This window comes from Pristis pectinata, chromosome 2 (assembly GCF_009764475.1).
Source record: "Pristis pectinata isolate sPriPec2 chromosome 2, sPriPec2.1.pri, whole genome shotgun sequence".
In the NCBI taxonomy this organism is placed as follows: domain Eukaryota; kingdom Metazoa; phylum Chordata; class Chondrichthyes; order Rhinopristiformes; family Pristidae; genus Pristis; species Pristis pectinata.
Genome location: NC_067406.1, coordinates 18,011,256 through 18,038,043, shown reverse-complemented (window position 1 = coordinate 18,038,043; position 26,788 = coordinate 18,011,256). Strand labels below are relative to the sequence as shown.

Sequence of the window (26,788 nt, the reverse complement as noted above, 5' to 3'; positions counted from 1 at the left end):
TTGTGATTCTCACCTTCAAACTGTTGTAGTTTCTCCTCAATTCTTCTGTAAGATCTCAATGTGTCAATTTTCTCACCTTTCTTCAATCTACAGGCTTGCAAAACCTACTCAAGTGCAGTGTATTGCCTGAGCACTGTAACTTTCAATATCTCACATTGAGATGTGCTCTAATCAGCATCGTGAGCTTTATGACCTTACTCATTGCTAAGAAAAACTAAAGTCAATGTTCCACAGATACTAATATTATACCTGACAAGAAATACAAAAATATGGATTTGATGCCAAGAGTTTTATTTCCTGGCTTTTCAATATGATTTGTAACATTATTTGCTCAAAATACTTGGAGTATTGTGTTCAGTTCCGGTCGCCTCATTATAGAAAGGACGTGGAAGCTTTAGAGAGGGTGCAGTGGAGATTTACCAGGATGTTGCCTGGATTGGAGAGCATGTCTTATGAGCATAGGTTGAGTGAGCTAGGGCTTTTCTCTTTGGAGAGGAGGAGGATGAGAGGTGACTTGATAGAGGTGTACAAGATGATAAGAGACATAGATCGAGTGGACAGTCAGAGACTATTTTCCAGGGTGACAATGGTTAACATGAAGGGACATAATTTTAAGGTGATTGGAGGAAGGTATAAGTGGTGGGTGCATGAAATGCGCTGCCAGCAGAGATTGTGGGGGCAGATACATTATGGTCATTTAAGAGACTCTTAGATAGATACATGAATGATAGGAAAATAGGGGGCTATATGGGAGGGAAGGGTTAGATAGATGTTAGAGCAGGATAAAATGTCAACACAACATTGTGGTGGAAGGGCCTGTACTGTGCTGTAGTGTTCTATGTTCTAAAACTTCTCCCAAGATCCTTTGTACTTTTTTTAAAAAATGTTTACACTGAGAAAACTGATCTCCTTATTTACTGGAATTATAGTTCACAATGTTTGTTAATACAACTCTTTTTAAACTTAAGATGGCATGACATCAAATCAATAATAGATTTCAGCTATGGATCATTTATTTGACAAAAATCTAACATCTAATATTTCTAGGCATGAGTGGATTGTGTCACAGGCTGAAACAAAAAGCTTTTGTTTATTCCAAGTTCAAGTTTATTTTTTTTTAAACCAGAGTCCTTCTGTAAATATGCTTCACTTTTAAATTGTACTCTTGCATAGGGGAAACCCGTGATACAAATACCAAATTTACTTTAGCTCAAGATACCCAGAACATGGGACATCATGGCTAGTTTATTACTCGTCTAGAGAACAGGTTTTTTTGATGAGCCAGTCATTACAGAGTTGATAGACCAATCAGACAAATAGACACCAGGCAGTTCTAAACTCAGTCAGGCTGATGGAATTGATAAAAAAAAAATTCAGTTTTAGAGTTCAGATTCCATCCATTAATTCCTCAAACTTTTTAATAATCCTCTTAATTCCCTCATATTGTTTGGAGCTTTTATTCTTCTGTGGGAGGGTGCTTTAGATTGGGTAAAAAAATCCAGGAACCAAATTCTAACCGACAAAGTGAAATTAGCAGCTTACCACACTGTTGCAACATTGTGGAATTTTCACTTGCTCCCAGTCAATACCATTGTTGAAATCTGAAGCATATATCAACCTTGTAAATAATACAACATAGTAACTAAAGATTTACATTTATGTGTTTTCCCCCCCAAGTCATTTAATTTTAACTGAAGGAGTATTTCCAACATTTCCCCAATGCGCAACAAGGACCTCAAAGTGCCATGGATCTAAAGATGGACCCGCACGACATCGCTGGTACAGATCGTCCTGTTGCATTTTGAGCAGGAAGGTGTTGAAGATTTCTGTCTCTCTGACAAACAGGGCCTGCAGATCAGGTGTCCACACAGCAATCTGTATACCACCAAGTGCTTGGAATATGCAGAGAGTGCCTCACTGCAGGTGCTGCAAGCTTCATCAGACCTAACCGGATTTTGTTCTGTGGATAAAATGTTAATACAAGTGAAAATCAAAGGTTGCATTGCTGCAACTCCAGTTTGAAGAGGTAACATTTCTCTTGCATTTGATTCTGACCTCTGGCAAACCAATTTCCTTGATAAAAGCAAAATACTGCAAAAAATCCAAACCAACAACAGAAAGAGCTGGAAGAACTCAGCATCTCTGAGGAGAGGGTCAGAGTTAAATGTTTCACATTGATGACCTTTCATCATAAGGTCACATAACAAAAGTCGATTGCCCTGAAAAGTTAATTCTGTTTCTCTCCACACGTGCTGCCTGCCCTGAGTACTTCCAGAAATTTCTGATTTTACTTTAATTCCTTTGACAACCTGCTAATGTTGATGAGATCTTGAGGAAGTATTCTTGTTCAGGACAATGGTACAACTCACAGCATTTCTTCAAATTACTCCACTTCATCTTCTAAATAAGTAGATGGGGCCTCTGTTTAGCATGCTATTCTAAAGTTGGCACCACTGGTAGTTTTTTTTTAAGAACATTTAAGTGCTGATAGTTTTGCTGGCAGGCCGGCATTTGTTGCCAATCTCCCAACTGCCATTGTGAAGGTGGTGGTGAGCTGTCACCTTATATTGCTGCAGTCCTTTTGGTGAAGATACTCCTACAATGCTTTAGGTAGGGAGTTACAGGGTGTGAATGAAAGACGTGGAGATGTGGTGTTTCTATACACCCTCCGTCCTGGTCCTTTTTGGCAGTAGAGATCTCTGGCTGAGAGGTGCTGTTGAGGTGCAGTATCTGCTCAGTAATGCAGTCAATCAGGAGTATGTTCTTTACTTATTCATCTTAAGGGATGTAATTGTTACAAGGCCATCACTTATTACCTTTCTATATTTGCTTGAGAAAGTAGTAGAATCATACAGCACAGAAACAAGCCCTTTTAGTCCATGCTGCCCGTAACGCCTATCTACGCTAATCCCTTTTGCCTGCGTTAGGCCCATATCCCTGTGTGCCTTTCGTATCCATGTATCTGTCCAATATGCTCATTAAAAATTGTATCCTCCTCTGGCAGCTCATTCCAGGTAACCACCAACCACTGTGGGGAGAAAACCTGCCTCTCGGATCCCCTGTAGGCTTCTCCTTCCCAACAAGACATGCTCCAGTGTTAAGTTACATTCTTGAACCGCTCCACTATCTGCTTAAACTCAGTGTAGGCATGATCCCACAATATTCCGGCTGTGACTTTTGCCAGTTGACAATGCTTGCAACGCTAAAAACTAGATCAGAATCACAGTTCATATACACTACCTTGAAGATAGTCAGCGTTGCTGCCACCCACTGGCTGTGGTTTGTCTTGTCCTTGCTTGGCAGTAAAGGATGGGAACGTGCTTAAGACAGAAGCCAATGCGCTGTCCAGACTCTGTGATAACTTCTGCTCGTGTGAGACCAACCCTGTTGGACACAAATCAGATGCAAATCACACTTAGCCACAAAGAACTGAGATCACTACAGGATTATTTCGAACAAGGATGGTTCAGAGGTGACCCAACCGACGTTTCCACCACAATAAGTGCTGTTGAAAATGACAAAACTGGTACCTCCAGCATGGGCCAGTAACCAGAGGTCATCTCATATTCTGCAATGCTTTAAAAAAAACATAATTCCTCTGGCTTCCCAATGGCTCAGTGGTCAAATACATCCATATGTTACTAAATGTCAGGTGATTCAACACCTGGGTCTACAGGTGGCAAGATAGTCAACCTTGGCCAGGATGGTGGCACAGCTAGTACAGCTGCTAGCTCACACTTCCAGTGACTTGAGCTCAATCCTGATCTCCAGTGCAATTTGTGAAGTTTGCATGTTCGTCTGGTAGTTGTATCCTCCGACATCCCAAATACGTGGGCTAGGGGGTTAATTGGCCACTGCAAATTGCCCCTAGTGTATTGGAGAGTGGTAGAATGTGGGAGGAATTGATGGGAGTGTGGGGAGAATAAAATGGGTTTCGTGCAAATGGATGTTTCATGGTTGACACTGAGTTGGTGAGCCCAAGGACCCACTTCCATGCTGTACGACACTATGATAGTAATTTTAAATCGATAACACTAAAGACAGATTTGCACATCTGTAGTACGTCACAACTCAGGATATCACTTTAAAGCCAATTAGGTACTTTTAAAGTATAAACACTGTTGTAGTGTAGGAAATTTAGTCAATTGCACACAGGGATATGGTTGCTCATGGTCAAGTTGCTGGTGTAGCATCTGCGAGTACAGACTCTCAATTGCGAGACACGAGTTGGGATGTCACATTACAGCTGTACAAGATGTTGGCGAGACTACACCTGGAAGGGTAAGGGTGTCTAAAACCAGAGGGAATAGGTTTAAGGTGAGAGGGGAATGATTTAAAGGGCACTTGAGGGGCAAATTTGTCCATACAGTGGATGGTGGGTATATGGAACAAGCTGCCAGAGGAAGCGGTAGAGGTGAGTACAATTACAACATTTAAAAAAAATTTGGACAGGTACATGGATAGGAAAGGTTTAGAGGGATACAAGTCAAATGCAGACAAATGGGACTAGCTCAGGAAGGCACCTTGGTTGGCATGGACGAGTTGGGCCTTTTTTTGTGCTGAATAAATCTATGTGTTTGAACTCAACCACAGTAACTGGGAAATTTAAGTTCAAATAATGAAATAAGAAATAAAATGTCAAACCACTACTTATTACAAAATGTCCTTTCTTGTCACCAATTAGCTTCACTGTTCTGTAACTCCAGACCCATAGCAATGTGGTTCACTTTTAATCATCCTCTAATTGGGGCAGGCACGGTAGTGTAGCGGTTAGCATAATGCTATTACAGCGCCAGAGACCCGGGTTCAATTCCGGCTGCTGTCTGTAAGGAGTTTGTACGTTCTCCCCGTGTCTGCGTGGGTTTCCTCTGGGTGCTCCAGTTTCCTCCCACATTCCAAAGACGTACGGGTTAGGAAGTTGTGGGCATGCTATGTTGGTGCCGGAAGTGTGGCGACACTTGCGGGCTGCCCCCAGAACACTCTACATAAGAAGATGTATTTCACTGTGTGTTTTGATGTACATGTGACTAATAAAGATAACTTACGACTAAGCCTCCTGCTGCTCATATTCATACTTTGTCCAAGGGGCATTTGGCCAATAAATGCAGGTCTTGCAGCAATGTCTACATTCCTTGAATTAAAAGAAATCATACACCAAGCTTCCACAAACAGCAACAGGCTGACACGGTTCCCTCAAACATGGGTAAGTCACATCATTTACACATCAGACAACAGGTTCCCAAAATACACATTCTACTACAGGCTCTATGGCAAAAGATTAGAAAGTGAATAGATGATTAGAGAAAGTTCTCAGTCTCCTTGGAAAAAAAAGTAAAACATCCCACCAATCTGTCAGAATCCCTGGCTTGTGACTGCTCAAAATGGAGGAGGAGCATTGGGCTGACACCGAGTCCGTGCATGGGCAGCACACAGAAGCCCAGTGTACCATTTCCCAAACTACACACCTGCCAGCCCCTCAAGCACCTCCTGCCCCACCTATGGCAGATTTGGCAGATTCCACATTCTCATCAGCCACCTCAAAAGCAATAGGAAAATGGAGTGGAGGCAAGTTGTCCTCATTCCAGAGGAACCAGCTAAGAACAACAACATAAAAATAACAGCCAATGATAGAATAGTGGAGACACAATGCTGAAATTATTCAATAAATAATTGACTGCTGAAATTGGGAGGAGGGGTTCACTCACAGACACATACAGCACAGAAACAGGCCCTTTTGCCCACCATCTCCATGCCAACCATCAAGCACCCATTTACACTAATCCTACCCAAAATCATTTTATCCTCCCAACATTCCCATCAACTTCCTCAGATTCTTCCACTCATCTACACACTAGGGGCAATTTACCTACCAACCCATGTGGTTTGGGGATATGGGATAAAATTGGAGCACCCAGAGGAAACCATGTGGTCACAAAAAGAATGTGAAAATGCCACACAGACAACAGCAAAGGTCAGGATTGAACCCAGGTTGCTGGAGCTGTGAGACAGCAGTGCCACACACTGGTGCTTTAGGATCTTTCTCATCTGTAAGTGCATCCTTGAGAGAATTTACACTATTCGTTTTGTAAATAAACCGATGGATTACTTATGATCCTGTTTATGACTAGCCTGAAGTTAAGGGCAGTATTTTTAAATGGTTAACTACCAAGATGGCCACAAGTACCTCAATGTGCAAATGATTAAACAGGCAAAATGGCCAAATTTAGTTCTTTAGGTCAGTTAGGCCTTGGGTTTAGCAGCTATTCACTTTATAGCAGAGACACTGAGAAAAAAATTGGACTGCAGTATTCAAAACTGCAACTTTTTTTTTTAAAAAGAGCTAAAAAGGAAAAATCCCCCCCCCCCCCCCCCCCCCACCCCAGTAGAAGGGTCTGAGACCAGAGGGCAAAGAATTTGAGGTAACTGGCAAAAAGGCTGGATCTGATGTGAGGCAGATTGATATCTCATAAGTTATGATGATCTGGCATATACTGTCCAAAAGATGGAATTCGATAGTAACTTAAAGATTGCATTGAATAAATACTTTGAGAGAAAAATGTTAGAAGGCCGTATGGAAAGAGCCAGGAGGTGGGGCTGACTGGACAGCATAGAGTTCTGTGGTGCTCAGTCCGAGTATACTCAAGGCTGAAATGAATACGTTTTTGGATATTAAAAGGGATAGGCGAGAAAGCAGATGCGAGGCATAGGATTAGCCATGATCTTACTGAATGATGGAACAGGCTTGAGGGGCCTGTCTGTTCTTATTCCTTAATTTCTTCTATTCCTTTCTCCTCCTTCTTATTTAGCTTCACCTTAAATACATCTAGGCTAATTACCATAGTATAAAGAAGCCTGCTCCATATTCTTACCACTCTGAATAAAGGAGACATCCTGAATTCTTTATATTGTTTGATATTGAATGACTGCTCCCATTAGTCAGTAACTGTTATACCACATCATGCAACAGCTTAGCAAAGAAGATGGATCTTGGTCTTTGATCATCAACAAATTCCCCTTGTTCTGTGACCTATCCACACTCGTATAAGGAATGGTCACTTGCAATTGATATTGGGTGGAACAGGACTCCAGTCCTAATCCATAGCTTTGGAAGATAAAAATCTGCAAATGTAATACCACATACTGACGAAATGTAAAAATCAATACGACTATACCCAAATCTTTCTCAGACTTCTGCAGATTTTTCACTTCTGCTTTGAATCTCTTTTCATCAGAATTTGACACAGCAGTAGAGTTTGAACTAGTGCAGGCACTTATTCGTTCTGAGACAGGATTCACGTCTGCATCCTGTATGGAGTCTGATTTTCTCTTCACTGCAGATGAGGCAACAAAACCAACTCGACTCCTCCCCACAACGGTGTAGCCTGGTATTGTGCTGTGCAGCAGGAAGTAGTCCAGCCTTGCTTTAAGAGTCAAGTGAGGAACAGGCTTGGAATGCCGGCTGAAAGGGACACTGGTGAAGGGATCATTTGGCACCCTGCCCCATGTAGCTTCACTCCGACTATATTTGTCCAATGTGCTCTGATCGATTACTTTACCACTAGGAAGCAACATTGGAAGGACCATGATTTCAGAAGTGATGGGGTCCAGAAATTCCTCTGGAATGCTCTCGCTAGTCAGCAGAGATCCATGGGCATCTGGCTGTAGGCTATCACTTGCTGTATTGCTAGATAGTGCAGTAGAAGCATTTCGCTGATTGACTGCTGGAACTGATTGCTCAGCCTTGTGTTCTTGGTAAACCTTGAAGATATGTTCAATGAGTTTACGAGGGGATGATCTAGATGGTTGTCCCCAGATGTCCACTTTCCTCAAACAAGGCAAACTGCCCCCTGACACATAAGTGATGCAGATCCTGAGGTGATTTACGTTCGTCAATGAAAATTGTCCCTTGTTCCACAAATCCTGTACAGAAGTATGGTTGTCAACTGCAGAAGGCTCATTAAATTCATTAAAAGGAGGTCTGGGTTTGTATGCTTTGTGCCTGAAAGATACTTTGTTTTGGTTTTTCAGCACAACCTTCCCCACTAATGTAAAAACATCATTGTCAGAAAAGGCCGGGCCAGCAGGCTGAGAGTTTTGTAAGGAATTTTCACTCCACGTCATAGTCTGACTACATGTTCTACAGGTATAGATGTCCAATCCTAAAGAGTTTTGGAAGCCCACCGAGACTTCCAAGTCAATTCTACAAAGCTCCACATTGAACGGGAATGACACAGTAACGTGTAGAGGAGGTTTGATGAAGTATTCAGCGCGGAATCCACACTTTCTCTTCACAGGATCTGCAGATATCAAATTGCTCACTTCATAGCCGTCAGCACAGACCTGAGCAAAATGCACAAAAAGGAATGAAAGTCTTTTGTCACTATAATTATAAACTTTATCTGATACACTGCTGATACTGAGCTGTCAGGCAAAGGAAAAGCAAGGGTTGGGCTGGATCTCCCACTCCAGTACGTTCCCAATTACTACAGCATGGAGTGAGGAGGAAATGGATCAGGTTTGTGATATCTCTCTGCAAGGAGAGCGAGAGCGAGAGAGTAAATTGTCTCCCAGCTCCTATCCAACCAAGTGGCTGGTGGACTGAACTGTCTACCTTCTCAGCAGCAGAGGGGCAGGTCCCAGTGAGATACTACATGCTGATTCACAGAGACTTCAATAGGAGGATAAAGAACATATACATCAGAGGTCCTTAAGACTGAAGTAATTCAGAAGGGTGGATGTCCGTAAGATGTTTCCAAGTTGGGGGTTGGGCTGAGGCAGTGACTGGTGGTGGCAGGACAGTCTAAACTAGATATTCACTAATAAATACAATAAAGAATCCAGAAAATACTTCTTTACCTCGAGGATGCACAGAATATGGAATTATCCACTACAGGGATAGCTGTGGTGTAAAGCAGAGACACCTTAAAGAGGAACGTAGAAAGGTGTGCAAGGGGGAAACGAACAGATAAGATGCAATGAAGTACATTGGAAAGGAGGCTCATGTGGAGCATAAGCACTGCAGAGACCGGGTGGACCAAATCAATCACAAAGTAGTACAGCACAGAGAGCGCCCTTTTGGCTCAGAGTCTACAAGCCATTCAAAGACCAAACTCTATTGCTTTTCCCCATTACTTTTAATGAATATTTACCCAATTCACTTTTGAATGCCATTACTAAGTGTGTAATCACCACCATTTCATTTAAAATTCAATCCAAACATTGTAAAAAGTTATTTCACTACACTGCCTACTTTTTTTGCCAATCATGTTTTAACTTAGCCACTGAATGGGTAGGGTTCTTCTTCCTTATCCTTCAACTCTTACCAAATCTCCTGCTATACAACTCTGCTCTGAGAAGAACAACTCTGTCTTCACCAAACCATCAATACAATTGTATCCCCTCATCCCTGGAACCATTCTAATAAATCTCTTCTGTAACCTTTGAAAAACCATTTCCTTACAAAAGTATGATGCCCAGAAATGGGTGCAATACTCCAATTGGGCACAGTAGTTTTCTTTAGAATAATTCACTAGCCTTCTGTTTATAAAGTCCTAGACTCACACTGTTAATCTTTCCTGCCATCTTCAAACATACATCCATGCACACCCTAAAGTACAATATTTGAAAGTGTAACACAAGAAAAAGTGACAATAAATGCTTTCGAAAGGCAACACCTCACACTTTTTCCTACATTGAATTCGACCTGTTATGCCTCTGTTAATTGCAACATCATGTCTACAAGGTCATTTACTATCTTAACTCTGCCTTTCTACAGATGCTACCCAACTTGATGAGCATTTCCAGTTTTTTTCTAAGGGATAAATCTTGAACTCATCCTCAATCCACTTGTTGTAAATGCATCTGTCCACGGCAGCATCGGTAAGAGTGACCAACTCACAGTCCATGTGGAGACAAAGTTCTGTCTTCACAGCCAGGACACCGTCCAATAGGATAGGCTCAGAAGTGGGCATCAGTGTGGAGATGTGGGCCATGAGCAGCAGCAGAAGTATACACCACTACATTATATACCCTCATGATCCGTCATGGATTGATACACTTTTGGATATTAAGGGAACCATTGAATATGGGGTTAGTACAGGAAAGTGCCGCGGGGCAGATGATTGGCTTTGATCTTTTTGATTGATAGATCAGATGAGAAGGACTGAATGGCCTACTTATACTCTCACATTCCTCACTCTAACATTACCATCTATACAATGGATCAATGGGAAAGCAGATGGGTATGCTGGAAACACTTCCAGCCATATCTAGCAATGAGGTGCCAGGATGATGAAGCTACAACATGCAACACCCACATTCTGGAAAATTAACTTTAAAAGGAAGTGATTATGTCAGGGGCAGGCTCTGCAGTGTAGTGGTTAGTATAATGCTATCACAGTGCCAGCGACCCAGGTTCAATTCCTGCCGCTGTCTGTAAGGAGTTTGTACGTTGTCCCTGTGTCTGTGTGGGTTTCCTCTGGGTGCTCCGGTTTCCTCCCACATTCCAAAGACGTACGGGTTAGGAAGTTGTGGGCACACTATGTCAGCACCGGAAGCATGGCAACACTTGCGGGCTGCCTCCAGAACACTCTATGCAAAAGATGCATTTCACTGTGTGTTTCAATGTATATGTGACTAATAAAGAAATCTTATCTTATATCTCAATACTAACTACATCACCCTCGTATACCATCTTTGTTACCACATCAAAAATACTCAATCAAGTTAATCTCACATGACTTGCCTTTAGCAATTTCATCCCATTATTTATGTTTGTCTAAAGGTTGTTACTATCTATCATCTCGTAAATTGTACGAAGTCCCAGCACACTGTGGAGGGCATAAATATTTAAGGTGGTTGATGAGATCCAGTAACGAGGCACCTTGTTCTGCATGATAATGAGCTTCTTCTGAGGGTAGCAGTGGATGGCGTTTCTCTGACTGGAAATCTGTAACAAGTGGTGTGCCGCAGGCATCGATGCTGGGACCTTTATTGTTTATAATCTACATAAATGACTTGGATGAGAATGTAAGGGGTACAATTAGTAAGTTTGCAGATGACAAAAATTGGTGGAGTTATACAGAATGAAGGTTGTCTAAAGATACGGTGGGACAAAGATCAGCTGGAAAGTTGTGCGGAACAGTGGCAGATGAAACTTAATCCAGACAAGCGTGTGGTAATGCATTTTGGAAGATCAAATTCTCTTGGGACATAAAGAGTAAATGGTAGGGATCTTAGAAACATTGATGTAGAGATCTTGGGATTCAAGGCCATAGTTCCCTGAAAGTAACAACACAGGTGGATAGTGAAAAAGACATTTGGTATGCTTGTTTTCATTGGCCGAAGCATTGCGTATAAGAGTTGAGACGTCATGTTGCAATTGTACAAAATATTGGTTAGCCTGCACGTGGAGTATTGTGTACAGTTCTGGTGGCCACACTACAGGAAGGATATGGTAGCAATAGAGAGAGTGTAGAAGAGATTCACCAGGATGTTGCCTGGAATGGAGGGCTGTAGTTATAAGGAGAGATTGGACAGGCTGGGTTTACTCTCACTGGAACACAGGGGGCTGAGGAGTGACCTTAGAGGTTTATAGAATTATGAGGGGTATTGATAGGATAGATAGAATCTTTTTTCCCTGGGCAGGGGAGTCTAGAATTAGAGAGCACAGGTCTAAGGTGAGAAGGGAGAAATTTAAAAGGAGGTCAAGGTGCAAGCTTTTCATGCAGAGGGCGATGAATATCTGGAACAAGCTGCCACAGGTGGTAGTGGAGGCAGATACAATTACAGCACTTAAAAGGCATTTGGACAGGTATTTGGATAGGAAAGAAGTAGAAGGATATGGGCCTACTGCAGGCAAATGGGCTTAGCAGAGACAGGCATCACTGTGTCGGCATGGACGAGATGGGCCAAAAGGACCCGTTTCTGTGCTGTACATTTCTGTGATTCTATTGAGTTGGATCTACATTCATCCAGACAAATGGAGAGTATTCCACTACTCTCCTGACTTACAAGCCAACAAAAATATCAATATTGCTGAGCAAGAGATAAATATTGGCAAGGCCACCAGGGATAATCCCCCTGCTCTTTGAAATAGTACAATGGAATCTTTAGTTTTTCCACTGCACCTCGGTACAAGTGACAATAATAAACCAATACATATATCTGGAAACCATGCTGGCTTTTCACCACCTTCCCCTTAGTACTGGGGCTTTAGATTCTGGTCTTTCTAAATGGAAGAATTAAGGTAATCCACAGGCCATCCTCACCCACAATTTATATTTTTATAACATTACTCTGCTCGCCTTTCCAGTCATGACAGTAATTGGAACAGAGAGACAGAACTTGAGAGGCGGGATGTATCAACAGGCCTTCTACCTCAGGTGAGCCATATACTAGCAAGTCAAATTTTCATGCTACTGGGAAATTAGGAGCTGGGCCAGGAAGAAGGATCTCAGAGAAAGTCCAGTCTGTCTTTTATATCACCAGTGATTGGCAGTACGTATGTTCTTGCCTACACTCCAAAAATAGAGAGTTGTGGCAAGTATTTACATGTTAACATTGCCTACAATTAGTAATCTCTCTCAAACAAGCTACATGAATGATTGGTACCTACTCATCCAAAATTGGTTGTTCCATTTATAACTAGTTCAGTGAATTAAATAGCTTAGTATTCATGAATCATTAGTGGATGTCTGTCGTGAAAACATTTAGGTTTCATTGTCAGTGAAGACTGGAAGCAGTCAAAGAAACTGATTATTTCTGAACAAAATCCCTTGCCTCACCCTGCCCTATCCCCATATCTACAATCCCCTTACCTGCTGCCTTTAAAGAGAAACAATTCTAATTGTACAATCTAGTAGGAAGGTGACATTTTGATTTCTTTAAAATTGTAGCTAATAACAGTATAAAGTGATCAGTTACCTTATTGCATTGTATCCTTGGGTTAAAGTTTGGGAGGCAAAGGTTTATCATTCTCTGCACCCAAATTAAGAATAAATTCCAAAAGATGTTTCTTCTGTAATGGAGGGGGAAAAAAAAAAATCAGCATTAAGTCAACTTGAATCATAATCATGGCATATTAACATATGAGGAGCGTTCAATGGCTCTGGGCCTGTACTTGATGGAGTTCAGAAGGATGGGGGGGGGTGGAGGGAATCTCATTGAAACCTACCGAATACTGAAAGGCCTGGATAGAGTGGACGTGGAGAGAATGTTTACATTAGTAGGAGAGTCCAGGATCTGAGGGCACAGCCTCAGAATAAAGGGACATCCCTTTAGAACTGAGATGAAGAGGGATTTCTTCAGCCAGAGGGTGGTGAATCTGTGGAATTTGTTGCCACAAAGGGCAGTGGAGGCCAAGTCATTGGGTGTATTTAAGGCAGAGATTGATAGATTCTTGATTGGCAAAGGGTTATGGGGAAAAGACGGGAGAATGGGGTTGAAAGAAAAATCAGCCATGATTGAATGTCAGAGCAGACTTGATGGGCCGAATGGCCTAATTCTGCTCCTATATCTTATGAATAATAAGCCTCCATAGCCACACTGGAACACTTAAATGACAATTACCCTTACCATCTATCATAGACTTGTATCAGCCATGCACAGAGATGGAATGACTTGGGGCTGCTTCTTAGCATCGTACTATTTTCATACTCAAGCTTTTAACATCTCATCTCTGCTGTTGTATTATAACCTTCACTCAGCAATTGTCCATACAATAAAGATGGGCAAGTTCTTTACTGTAGTGGTGATGAGGTCTCACTCACATCTGTGCAAAAAGTGCTTTGGTCATATCCTATTGCAACCTGTGGTGCTTCCGTGGAAGTGTGTTGAAACAAGTGATTTGGCATGCCAGACATGCTAAATCTATCATGTTTCTTTTTGATCACTTTATAAACCACTCAGGATTGCAAAATGACAGCATCTGACAACATTTCAATGGTTGAGAAGTTCAATACAACATGTTGCAAAATGCTTATTGGAAATATTCCTACTGAAGTCAAGGAGATGGAAGTACATACTGGACACTACACTGTTGGATAAGGGAGGACAGATTTCATTTTCAAGATTTATAAATTTCTACCTTTACTACCTTTTGCATTTTTGACCGTAAATTGTTGTGTAAAGAACTGATTCTTTTGCCAACTAACTTTTTAAACCCACTAAGCAATTTTAATAATTTTCTAGGTTATAGTTGGTTATGTGCAGAATCAGAAGAGAACCAATTTCTTCTCAGACATGGAGCCACAATTTTCCAGACTAGCATCAGGCTTATACCTAAAAGCTGAGCACAGTTCTATTGTAGCACTTTTGAGCATTTATTTACACAAAACAAATTTAGATACATTTACAGAAAATCAGAAAACCTACATAGATTCTTGTTCCTTCACATTATTGATGAGATTTCCATACCATGAAAAATGATTCAGAATTTCCCAACTTGTTAAATTTTAATCACATAAACACTGTATTTTTGTATTAGTAATTGCACATAATATGTAAAGTACATAGATTACAGGGGCTACCCGGGATACGAATGACCTAATGGAAAGCTGACTTTATGCAAATTCCCTCAATTTTTTTTAAAAAACACATTTTAGGGAGTAGTAATAATAATAATATTTCATGGTATTCATTAATGACAGGATACAGTATATATTCCTTTAGTTTAATTAGGTGTCAAGTTACGGTGGTTATGCAATGAAAGAATTATAGCAAGTGTACGTAAAGCGATACAACATGGGTTACTATAGAAAAAGTACATTTGAGACTTACGGAGAGATCAGCTTACAGACAGTTCTCAGGAACAGAATCCTGATGAAATCCAGGGACTGCCTATATTCCAAATCAGATCAAATTATCAGAACACATGTCAAGGACTTGCATCACTTTTAAAAGCACTAAGTTTTCCCTTTTACTCCAGTTTGACAACATTATAATTATGTGCTCAAGCATATGGATAGTTGCCTCATTAACAAAATCAATTTCATACAAAAATACTGTAGGAGCAGGAATAGATCTGTTATTTTGCACAGAGGGTGGTAGGTGTCTGGGACGGCTACCAGGAGTAGAGGTGGAAGCAGATACAATAGTGGTTTTTAGAAAGGCACATGAATACACAGGAAATGGAAGGATATGGATCATGTCCAGGCAGAAAAGATTTGGTTTAATTTGGCATCGTGTTCAACACAGACATCATGGACCAAAGGGCCTGTTCCTGTGCTCTACTGTTCTTTGTTCTATGCAAGCCATATAGCCGCTGGAACCCAGTCTTCCTTTCACTAGATCATGGTTGGGCTTCCACCTCAACCTCAGTTTCTTGCCCAATTCCTATACCCATTAATTTCCTTGAGGTTGCAAAAAACTTATTGATTTTAGTCCTTAATATACTTGATGAGTGAGTAGAATCACAGAATCATATTGATTCTGGGGTGGACAATTCCCAAAGGTTCAAATCTTCTCAACAAACTCATTACAGGCTTAAATAGCCTAGCCATTAACCAGAAACTATGATCTTTAATTCTAGATGCCAGCCTATGCAAACAGCATCTTGACATCACTTAGCTTTAAGTTCTCTTAAGAATTTTACATCATTCAATGTGATGACCTCTCATTCTTCTAACCTCCAGAAAATACAAGATCTTCCTACTCAATGTTATCCTTTTTGCAAAAAGGATAATTCTCTTGCAGACATTTGCCTACTCAAAGTAGACAAAGTTTTGGAAACACAAAAGACTGCAGATGCTGGAAGCTAGAGCAAAAAAAAACAAACTGCTGGAGGAACCACTGGAGTTTCTCCTGTAAGACACAAAGTTTTACTTGGAAATATATAATCCAACTGTGTGGAACGGCACCTGACAACAAAAATCACAATACAGGAAGTTTATAAGGAAAAGCTGCTTTCCTCCCCCCCTCGAAGGGATGGGAATTTTTAATAATTTAGCACTTGAGTACTCTAGTGTTATTAAGTACAAGAGCATTCAGTTGTGAAAATTATTTGGCATACACTTCCTGTACGAACATGCAGTGTGTTCAGTGTCACCATTGATGCCTATGATCGAAATGCATCTACTGTCAATAATTCTGCCATAAACTACAGAAGATTGCTTGATAATCAAAATCCCTTATGATTATGTTCATAAATTTACTGTCAACAAGCGATAAATGTACAATTTTAGAGTATGTATACTTCTCTAAATTTCCAAACATATTATAGAATCATGGAGTGATATAGATAGAGAGGTCTGCATTGACAATCAAACACCAACTGAAAATAATCCTACCCTAACGTTCTTCATTCTCCCCATGTTCCCATCAACTCCTTCCAGATTCTACCACTTACATACCTACCAAGGGCAATTTACAGTGGCCCAATTTAACCTTCCAACCCACACATCTTTGGGATTACATTTGCAAAAATCTTATCTGGGGCTGATTCTATGCCTAGTTTCCAGTGGCCAAAACAAAGTGGGATTTGAGTCACTGCCAGTTCAGATCATGAAGGGTTGGCAAGTTCCTCTTCTTACAGGGGAATCCTTGAATATTACCCATTTTTTAAAATGAGATTCCTAATTCTACATCGTAAGAAGCTGGTTGAGACTGAACTCCAAACTGATCACGAGGAGCAGAATCACAACAAAATAAGCAGCCTTTATCCCATTGCTGAAGGATAGATAACATCCAGATGAAGGGGATGAAATGACAGTGCTAGACCATAGCTTCATACAATATTCCCCCCTTGGGCATCAAATCGTCACAAAAACTTCATGTAGTGTGAAATATTCAGCCTAACTACCCTTTTCCCACTTGGTGCGATCTTTGAGGTTTCGCACCAATGACAAAATTATATAAAACCAGAATGAAAACACATTGCCTATGTTTTCTCAGATTAGGCATTGCACCTGCAACCACATTTGAAGCTATAGCAGTACCTACTTTAAGACCCCTCTGCTGTGCTGAAAGAATTCATATCAATCCACATATTAATGATTTAAATTTGCACATCAAATTCTTGTAATAAGGCTTTTATTATTCTTAATTTACAATGGTGTTGATGTAAAACATAATATGCTGACTTTCTTTTATATCTGCGTAAGATTATCATCATGTCACCTTCTGGAAGTACACTGATTCAGATCTAGATGAATGGTGTTGCTTGAAGAGTTTTCAGAATGAGGAGCAGGAAGGTTAACTGATGTCAGTCAGGCACAGGGAACGTAAAGGTTACCTCACAGCCCTTTAGCTGGGAGGGGAAAAATATAGTAACCGGAGTCTTATGCCTGACTGTAATTCAGTGGCTCATAGGCCATGTGAATGTGCAAGCGTTGACACTACACAATAGTCTGTCTACATCCAAAAACCTATTTCACAAAATGAAAATATAGATGGCATACTAGTCAATGTTCATGAAGTGTCGATGCCTTTGAAGGAATAAGGGATAAAGTAGAGAGAAATCAGTTTTCGTAGAAAACACAACAGCTAATTTGGATCAATCGCAGCAATGGCAGACCAGCCAAATTTAATACTGAGTTTCTTGTACCAGTAGATTCCCAAAAAAATATTTCTTCATAAGATAAAGCAAGGAGTTTGACATGGAATAGGTAGTTCACTTTTTTCTTAATTGAATTAAAGTCAGAAATTGCTGAGTTTCAGAATGTACGATTCTAGTCTGAAAACATTATCTCCTTTCTGGAAGACAATTTTAATTTCAATCCAGTGAATTGTAGAGTTTCTGATGCAGGTAGGACATTTTCTCAGAGCGAGTTCTTTTAAGTAACGGGACCCACTCCCAATAGGGAAGCTCTACAACTACATAGCCTGCTCGAACCAGCTGCCTCCTCTTCATACTATGCAATCCCAGAAGGATGTGGGAACTGTGGCAGTAGTGATTGCGGTTAGATACCTGAATGGCAAGTTTTCGGATTTCTGATGGTTCTTTCGGCTGACGAGCAGTTTCTTTGTCTGCAATTTTTGAGTTAGTCAATGAGCTTAGGAGACTGTCTGTAAAGGGAACATCATTTCTAAATAGTTTTAGATTAAATCCCACGTGTCTTCTTTCTTTAACATCTTCAGTTTTGTGCAAATTATTAACCATCTCCTCATCTTCTCTCACACCCAAGTTGTCAGGGTCACTTTTTAAAATGGACCTGCTGGTACTGCGTTTTGCAAGTTGGGAAATTAACTCATCAGTGACCTGAACACTGTTGAACTTCAACTCAAGCTTTTGCACATCTTTGTTCATCACTTCTGTGTGAAATGGCAGCGGCTTACCAGTGGAGTCAAAGTGCACCTCAAGGTCAGCTGACCTGGTATGTGGCAAAATCAGGTGATTCTTTACAAACTGAGGGCCACCCAGCATGATTTGCAGCAAAGTGGCAGCTTCGACCATCTCAGGCTTCACACAAATGTCCTGCCTGGCAAAATTCCAGAGCATTTCTGTAACTTCCTGCTGTAACTGCAATGGCAGGCGATGGCCTTTGTAATCGGGGCACTCAATTGCCACCGTTCCGTCAAGTGTGAAGAGGTCTTTCTTCAGCTCAAATGGACTCCCTTCGGTCGCTAGCTTAATAAACTCTGGACTCAAAGCAGCATCAATCAGGTCGTGAGGGAAGCGCTGAGTAAATGCCAGCGCCAACAAAGCCGTGAGGAAGTGCTCTGGGAAACGCTGAAATTCATGCATTTTATGGTGTATCTGCTCAGTTAAGCTGGAGAAAAATTCTGCTGCATTTTCAGGTTCATAGTTCAAAGCTGAAAAGGACCAGAGGTATTTGGCAACGTCTTTGCTCCTGCAGTACTGTACCTTTGAAGGCACCTTGGCAGCAACAGCATCCAACAGACGACTATCTCGATAATGCAATGATGCACATGCCAGCACAATATGCATTACCCCCTGAGTGCCAATACTAGGAATCCGTTCAGCTGCTACCTCCCCTAGTCGCTCCAAGAAAGGCAAGTGGCTCAAGTGTGTAAAACGGAACATTTTCATTACATTCACCAAGCTATAGTTGCTAATGTCTTCCATCTTTGCGGCAACCTTGTCACCAATTCTCCTCATCAACTGCTCAGAAAATCCATTTTTTGACTTGAAAAAACCCAGGCAAGCAGCTCCAACTTCCTCCATATTCATCTGGTCCAGGTGAGTGGAGAGCAGCAGTTCCAGTTTCTGCATGAGATCCGGAGGTGCTCGACGACTTTCCCCAATGATGTAGAGGAGCTGAATCAGCTGGGGCATGGTCAGCTCTTTCCACCGCAACCCCACATAGCTCAGAAGCAGCTCCATGTACCGCGGCACACTGCGCCCAAGGCAGCGCCACAAGTCGGCCAGGAACAAGAGCTGATCAAACTCCATATCCCACACGCGGCGACAGAACTCCGCCTCGAGGGCCTTCAGGAATGTGTGGGAAGGGGACACCTGAAGGCGAACCATGGCCTCGAGAAGTCGGAAGAGCTGAGGCAATGTCAATGCTCCCAGGCTGTTGACGCTGTACCGGCAAAGCATTGCAAAGCGGGAATCTGCCTTCAGCAGCACATGTTGCTCGGCTGGCAACCAGCTCAGCTGCCAAACATAGTCAGATATGCTCCCTGGGGTCAGGGTGCTTTTCAAGATGGAAACATTACAGAGAATCTTCTGCCCCTCTTTCACAGAGAGGGCCTCTCTCTGCTCCAAGTTGCAGAAACAAAGACCCTTGTAGGCACTTCCTATTTTCTGAAATCCTCGAGGGTCTTCTTTTGTATCATAGGCCTCCACAATGTCCAACTCTGGCTTTTCCTTTGAAGTGACAGGCCACCAGGCATCACCACGCTGGTTTTCGTTGGACTTGCCATAGGCCAGATCCAGCAGCGTGTTTCTGACACTGGACAATCGGCGAGAACAAGTCACCATGTAGGTGTTACGCACTTGCTTGATTCCCACAATGGATGGAACACGTTCCAATAAGAGTGAGAAGGCATCTCTGTAATCATCTGTTTCATTGGAAACATTCTGCTTTGCCTGGATTTTAGTACTGGCGTATGCTGCAGGACAGGAATATATTTTATAATCCAGCATTGGAGAGTCTGTGCCAGGCAGGAAGAGATTGGTCCTGTCAAACCTTACACCTGGCTTGTTATTATCATTCTCTTTCTTCTCTTCAGGTCTCATCACTTCAGTGCATCTACTGGTTTTTGAATATGTTCGCCAATTACAGATTCTTCTGGGAAGCTTCCAGCAGTTGACTGTAGACATGTCTGTGAAGAGTGTGGGACTTGGCTTCTCTCCAGTACTGAAAAAAAGGCAGAATAGAAAGTGTTTTGAATTTCCAAGATCAACAGCATTAATAATTTAATGCAAAACTCCTGGGGGATCTTCAATCACCTTTAATAGTCAACTTCTGCTTTATGACAAAGAAACCGGTTCTGAAAAGGAAACAGTAACTAGCAGAACTATCGAACATTCTATCAACTCTACACTGATATCCAACAGAACACTTGTATCTGATGGATGCAGATGCCTTCCCCATCTTCTGGAGTTTAGCATGAATCATTTTAATGTAGCAGACCAACTGTAACTAGGCCCTCAATACTGGGGATGCTGGCCTGGGCAAGAACACCGATGTTCGTTTGTTTGTTCTTCCATCAAGTTTGGAGGATTGTGTGGTGGTATTTTTCCAATGCCTTGAGATGTCTGCTCTAGGCAGTCCAGATCTCAGGAGCACCTAAGAGGGCAGGGATCACTGCCGTTCAGTAGGTTGTGAGTTTTGTGCCAGGTCTAAGATCTTGATTTCAGTGCCCTTTACTTCAATTAACCAAAGACTGAGCTGGCACATTTAAGGCAGTGGTGAATTTCATTAACCATGTCTGCCTTCATCAAGAGGTGGCTCCTAAAATATAGGTTATGGCCCAGGGATTTTCCAGGGTCTCTTGTTGGGGGTGTGCTTCAGCAGGGGCAGGTTAGTGGAGATCTCGTGCCTTGCACACGTTGAGCATATGACCCACCCTTTTGTACGAGATCATCGATGGCAGCTGGGCCTCCAAGCACATGCAAGTGCAAGTGCCTTCTCCACAATGCAGGCCAACTACTGGGGTTTGAGTACCTTTGGTTTTGGAGTATAGTCATGCAAGTAGAACAGCTTCCCTTTTATTCTGAAGATTGACTTTCATTCATGAAGAAAACTGGTTAGAGGTGAGACGCAATGTTGCAGCAAAAATAATTGAGAAAGCATTGGGACAATAACACAATGTTTGACACCAGTCTTCACTGAGAACGGTTCTGTTGTAAACCCACTGGTTAACATTAGGTCTCATATGCCATTATGGAGTAAATACAAAATGGAGAAGAATCTCTGTAGACAGCCGTATTTGAGGAGGATATGTCCCTTTTGACTGATGAATGTAAAGTCTTTGGTGAGGTTGTGTGGACTGACTGCAGCTGCTCACTGCACCTTTGCACAGTGAAAATCATGTCAGTTGTGCCTCTGGATTGCCAGAATCCACACAGTGATTCAGGGAGCAGTGAGGAGGCAGCTGAAGAGGGCCTGAGTGATGATTTTACCTGAGGAGACCCCTCCACAGTCTGACATCTCCATTCATTGAGACGTTCATGATTATAGCATCTCTGAGGTCCCTGGAAAATCCTCCTCTTCCTACGTGTGGATTTGTGACTGAAGCTCTTCACGGCCAAGATTAGGATTTCAGCAGGACTACTGTCTGTTCCTGAGGGCTTATTAAGTTTTACTTGCGGATACACCATTATTGGTCACGAGTGAAAACAAAGCTAGCCCAGATAGACCGCTACGGGATGGTGTCAAGTGTGTCATGTCAAGGGCTGAGTTGCAGATGACGAGGTCTTCAAAGGGCACCTTCCAGGACACAATGACTGCCTCTCTGCTTCTGATAAGTTCACATTCTTCTCTGGCTCTCGGCAGGGCGGAGCCTTTGGAGTTGGGGCCATATTTGGATTTGACAGTAAAGAAGAACACTCCTGTCATGCCTATCAGTCGTCAAACCTCCTGCACCATCTGTTCTTCAAGCCCCACGTATTTTTTTTTCCTGTGAGGAAAGGTGAAGCTTCCAATCCAGGAAAGTCTTACATTTACAGTTAATTAACTTCTCAAATTCCTGGTATTCTCATCAAACCAACCTGGTTCTTCTTGTCAGAGAAGCCAAACATTTCCTCACAGATGCCAATTATGGAAGAACTTCAGGATAGCTTTGGGGGTGCAGTAGCACAGTAGTTCAGTTGCTGTCTTTGTATCTAGAGCCCTGGACTATAGATCCAGAGACACAAATTAAATCCCACCATGGGAGCTGGGAAACTTAAATGCAGTTGATTAAAGCTGGAATTAAAATACAAATATCAAAATGGTTCCATCCATTAACTGGCACATCTAATAATCCACCTGGTCAGTATCAGATCAGCAAGCTATTCAGCTATGAACTCAATCATACTGACACCTTTGCCTTTCTGCTAGATGATAATGAGTGAGAAACCTGGCTCTGCCTGCCTCAAGTTCAGTTGTTTCATCATTGGGTGCTACCATTATCTTAACCAAAGAATCAGAGCCTTGTCTTTTTTTTGAAATGTGGCACAGAAAAAAAGGCATTTGGCCTACCATGCCAATGCAGGTCAAAAAATGGTGCGACCAAGACTAACCCAACTTTCAGTACTTGTTCCATTGTCTGGTGTACTTTAGTTTGAAAGAATTGTTACAACCTGGAATGCAATTTCTGAAAGGATGGGAGAAACATGTTTGAAAGAGAAAATCTTCAGGGCTGTCTGGAGTCAGAACCAACTTAAGACAGCAGGCGCAGACACAATGAGCCCATTGCGTGCCTTGTGAGTTACACCATTGTATGATTGTCATTGCCAGAAAATAATGTGCACTGGTTTCTCTTCTGAATTCAGCCTCTACTGTCATAAAAGATTGATCACTGCACCACCACCCAAGTACCAACTTCTTCAACACTCTGCTCCTTGACCTCTCATTCAATAACAAAGCACCTGCTCCCACATGAATGCTGATGATATCTGCTTGTAAGACATCCAAAAGAGATGAGTACAAAAACCTCCAACTGAATATTTGGGAGGCAAAACCAAGTCCTCGGTCTTGTCACAAACTCTGTTCCCTAGCTACAACTCTTTTTCTCTTGGGCAACTATCCGAGGCTGAACTAGACTATCTGCAGCTCTGTTGTAATTTATGACTATAAATGCTGTTACTAATACTGCTCATCTCCACCCCTGTGATATCAGTTGACTCCAGCCCTGTTCGAACTGAACTATTGATGAGCCTTTATCCATACCTTTATTTGCTTCAGACATGACCATGCCAGTGCATTCCTGGCTGGCCTCCCATGTTCTACTCTCAGTATTTCCCAGAGCCTGGGAACCATTTCTCAACAAAGGCAAAATAAGTAAATTCACCTTTGGTTATCTGAAAAAATAAGATTAAGACCCAAAACCTGGCTCAAAACTAACAGTCAACCAGGCCATATTGATTCCTGCCCTCTTGTATGCTTCGGAGACGTGGACCACCTGCAGCAGGCAGCACAAAGCACTGAGGAAATACCACCATAGTTCTTTCCTCAAAATCCTTCAAATCCACTGGCAGGATAAGCAAACTAACGTCAGCACCTTCTCCTGGGTCAACATCACAGCATTGAGGGCTTAATTACATTCAGTCAACTGTGGGCAGACCTCATCATTCTCATGCCCAACACCAGTCTATTGAAACAGACACTTTATTTCAAACTCCGTCAATGGAAGAGATTATGTGGTGGACATAGGAAAAGCCTCCTTGAAAACATGCAACATTACCACACACTCCTTGAAATCCCTGACCAATGATTGCTCAAAATTCAGAAAGGTCATTTGGGTTGGCATTGAAGAGTACATAGAAACCCAGTGAAAAAAGTAGGTGGAGTGCCCCAACATCCAACTGGCTGAGCATCTCCTGCTCTAATGTATAATCTGTGGGTCTTTCACTGAACTCAGCTACCTCAGAACCCACAATAATATACTAGAACCAAGTTATGTTCAATCCTGGGAGTCTTCCTAAGGAAGCATAACAGGAACAGCAGCAGGCAATTCAGGCCCTCAAGACTGTTCAAACATTTAACATAATCATGGCAGATCTTCTACATCAACACCATCGCTTGGCCTATCTCAATATCCTATATTTCTTCCAAAATCCAGAAATCTATTGATCTCAGTTTTGAATGCAATCCAACCTTGAAGGAACATCTCTATTTCAATCCTAAATGGCGCATGAGAGTTTATGATCCCTGGTTCTGGGTTTCTTAACAGGGAAACACCCTCCCCGTGTCCAGCCCGTTAAACCCACCAAGCATTCCGTATGTCTTATTCTTCTAAACTGTACAGAATAGAGGCCCAGCCTACTCAATCTCTTCACATAACACACCGAGGAACTCCAGGTATCAACATGGAGCAAGATCGCCTCACTCCCTGTAAGTAAGCAGACCCAGATTTAGGTGAAGAAAGCAAAGCAGATCCCAAGGACGAGGCCGAACTTGTCCCACTGCCGCTCAGCAGATGCCAAGGTTGGCACTTCAACCTTTTCACTTACTTCACGCCCTTCCCTGTCTCAAACCTCTTCCAGCCCTTAACCGTTCAAAATCCCTTCCAATCCCCGCGCCTAGACCATCCCCGTATTTAACCGTATAAAGCTGCTGTGCTTCAATCTGCCGTTGAACCGTATTTGAACGTCTGTTACCTTCAAGGCAGCTTCATGTGCAACCTACGGCCGATTCGTCAGGCCTCAACGGCTGAAAGTCTCTGCGCATGCGCACATCCTCAGCCGCGGATCCCTCAACGCATGCGCACAAGTATCCCCGCTTGCCATGAGCGCCCCGTTTATATCGGCGCATGCGCAACAGTTATGCCCCGCCGCTCACAATCTGCACATGCGCACAAGTGTCCCCGGGGGTGGGTAATCCTGGGCATGCGCACGGTCTTCTCCCGCCAGCTGTCTGCACATGCGCCCTCCGCTCTCAACGCACACACGAAGTGCTGGAGGAACTCAGCGGGTCAGGCTGCGTCTATGGCGGGAAATAAACAGTCAAGGTTTCGGGTCAAGCCCTTCATCAGGACCACATTTTGTGTGTTACTCCAGATCCCAGAATCTCTTGTGTCTCAACATGTGCGAGCTCGTTGCTCGGATCACTGCACATGCGCACAAGTGTTGGTCGGGGACCACGTCGGCACATGCGCAAAGGCCACTCACGGTGGGGCAGTCTGGGCATGCGTGGTGCTGCGAGCTCCAGCTTCACCCAGCGGGGCAGGAGCCCAATGGTGGGGCAGGAAGGACCTGTAGTGCAGTGGCCCTTCAAAACCATGGACAGCACGTAGTCTGCTGCAAGAACTCAGTGGGTCCAGAAGCATCTGTGAGAGGAAAGGAATGGTCCACCTTTGGGGTCAGGACCTGATGTTGTGGATCACCCAGTGGGATCGGGCACCTGGTTGAGTGATGCTGCAACAACCTCTTGCTCAATGTCAGTAAAACAAAAGAGCTGATTATTGACTTTAGGAAGGGGAAGGAGGCTGAACATGCGCCAGACTACATTGGGGGATTGGTGGTGGAGAGGGGTCAGCAGCTTTAAATTCCTGGGTGTTAACATATTGGATGACCTGTCCTGATCCAGTGTCTTTACTTTCTGAAAGGTTAAGGAGGTCAGGCATGTCACCAAACAGTCTAACAAACTTCTACAGATGTACTGTTGAGAGTATCCTGACTAGTTGCATTATGGACTGATGCAGCAATTTGAATGCACAGGAACATAAGGTAGCAGACTCAGCCCAATACATCACGGACACATCCCTCCCCACCATCGGTAGTATCTACATGAGGCGCTGCCTTAAGAAGGCAACATCTATCACCAAAGGTCCCCACCATCTGGGCCATGCCATCTTCTCACAGCTACCATCACCTGAAGCTTGAAGTCCCACACCACCAGCTTCAAAAACAGAATCAGGTTTGTTATTACTGACATATGTCATGAAATTTGTTGTTTTGTGGCAGCAGTACAGTGCAAGACGTAAAAATTACTGTTACCAAAAAATAAATAAATACAATAGTGCAAAAGAGGAATAACGAGATAGAGTTCATGGGTTCATGGACCGTTCAGAAATCTGATGGCAGAGGGAAAGAAGCTGTCCCTGAAATGTTGAGTGTGGGTCTTTAGGTTCCTGTACCTCCTCCCGGATGATAGTACTGAAAAGAGGGCATATCCCGGATGGTGAGGGTCCTTAATGATGGATGCCACCTTCTTTAGGATGTATTTGATGGTGGGGAGGGTTGTGCCCGCGATGGAGCTTGGCTGAGTCTACAGCCCAATGCAGTCTTTTTCGATCCTGCACATTGGAGCCTCCATACCAGGTGGTGATGCAACCAGTCAGAATGCTCTCCACTGTACATCGGTTTTTGAACCAATCTTCACAACTGTAATCGCTTACCTCAGTGTAGCAACACTATGACCACTTGGCACCACAATGGACTTTTTGTTCTAATTGTGTTCTTTCTTGTATAATTTTGTAGATCTATGTTTAATTTATGTTTTTCTTGTGAATGTTGTGTCTCTGCTGCTATATGTTTCTGCTCTTAATTCCTATGTTCACATACGCTAAGAAAGTTACAAGAAGGGAGGGAATGATTTTGTGCAGAGCATGAACACTGGCATTGACCAGTTTGATTAAATGGCCTGTTCCATGGAATGTTTAATTTGTCAGGGCTGTCTTTCAAAAATGTTTCCAGTAGGGCATCTTGGATTCATGTACAAACGGGCTGCAGGAA

General features: G+C 42.6%; 2 protein-coding genes across 3 annotated transcripts in view; both read right to left on the bottom strand.

The window, feature by feature from the left end:
• The window catches only part of ubox5 (U-box domain containing 5), a 41,331-nt gene extending 16,510 nt beyond the window's left edge, over positions 1-24,821 (bottom strand). Inside the window, exons 1-5 of the mRNA XM_052033650.1 lie at positions 24,713-24,821; positions 14,779-14,838; positions 12,925-13,018; positions 7,173-8,340; positions 3,241-3,384 (exon numbers count right to left, since the gene is read on the bottom strand). Coding sequence (XP_051889610.1) covers positions 3,241-3,384; positions 7,173-8,340; positions 12,925-12,975 — 1,363 coding nt within the window. The 5' untranslated portion in view covers positions 12,976-13,018; positions 14,779-14,838; positions 24,713-24,821. The remainder of the gene's footprint in view (positions 1-3,240; positions 3,385-7,172; positions 8,341-12,924; positions 13,019-14,778; positions 14,839-24,712) is intronic.
• LOC127567428 (FAST kinase domain-containing protein 5, mitochondrial) lies at positions 14,823-24,850 on the bottom strand. Of its 2 annotated transcripts, XR_007955871.1 has the most exons (3): positions 24,713-24,809; positions 17,116-20,264; positions 14,823-14,838 (listed from the first exon to the last, which is right to left on the bottom strand). XR_007955871.1 is itself a non-coding variant. In XM_052010321.1 (2 exons), the coding sequence occupies exon 2, from the start codon at positions 20,225-20,227 to the stop codon at positions 17,711-17,713; it is 2,517 nt and encodes an 838-aa protein (XP_051866281.1). In that variant the 5' UTR covers positions 20,228-20,264; positions 24,713-24,850; the 3' UTR covers positions 16,963-17,710. The 2 variants fall into 2 exon arrangements, 1 of the variants encoding a protein (XP_051866281.1); XM_052010321.1 differs by lacking the exon at positions 14,823-14,838 and having other exon boundaries at positions 16,963-20,264; positions 24,713-24,850.
• Positions 24,851-26,788: the final 1,938 nt, after the last annotated feature.

Bases quoted from the DNA above. Each gene is read 5' to 3' on its own strand.
- LOC127567428 (XM_052010321.1), bottom strand. From the start codon at position 20,227: ATGTCTACAGTCAACTGCTGGAAGCTTCCCAGAAGAATCTGTAATTGG.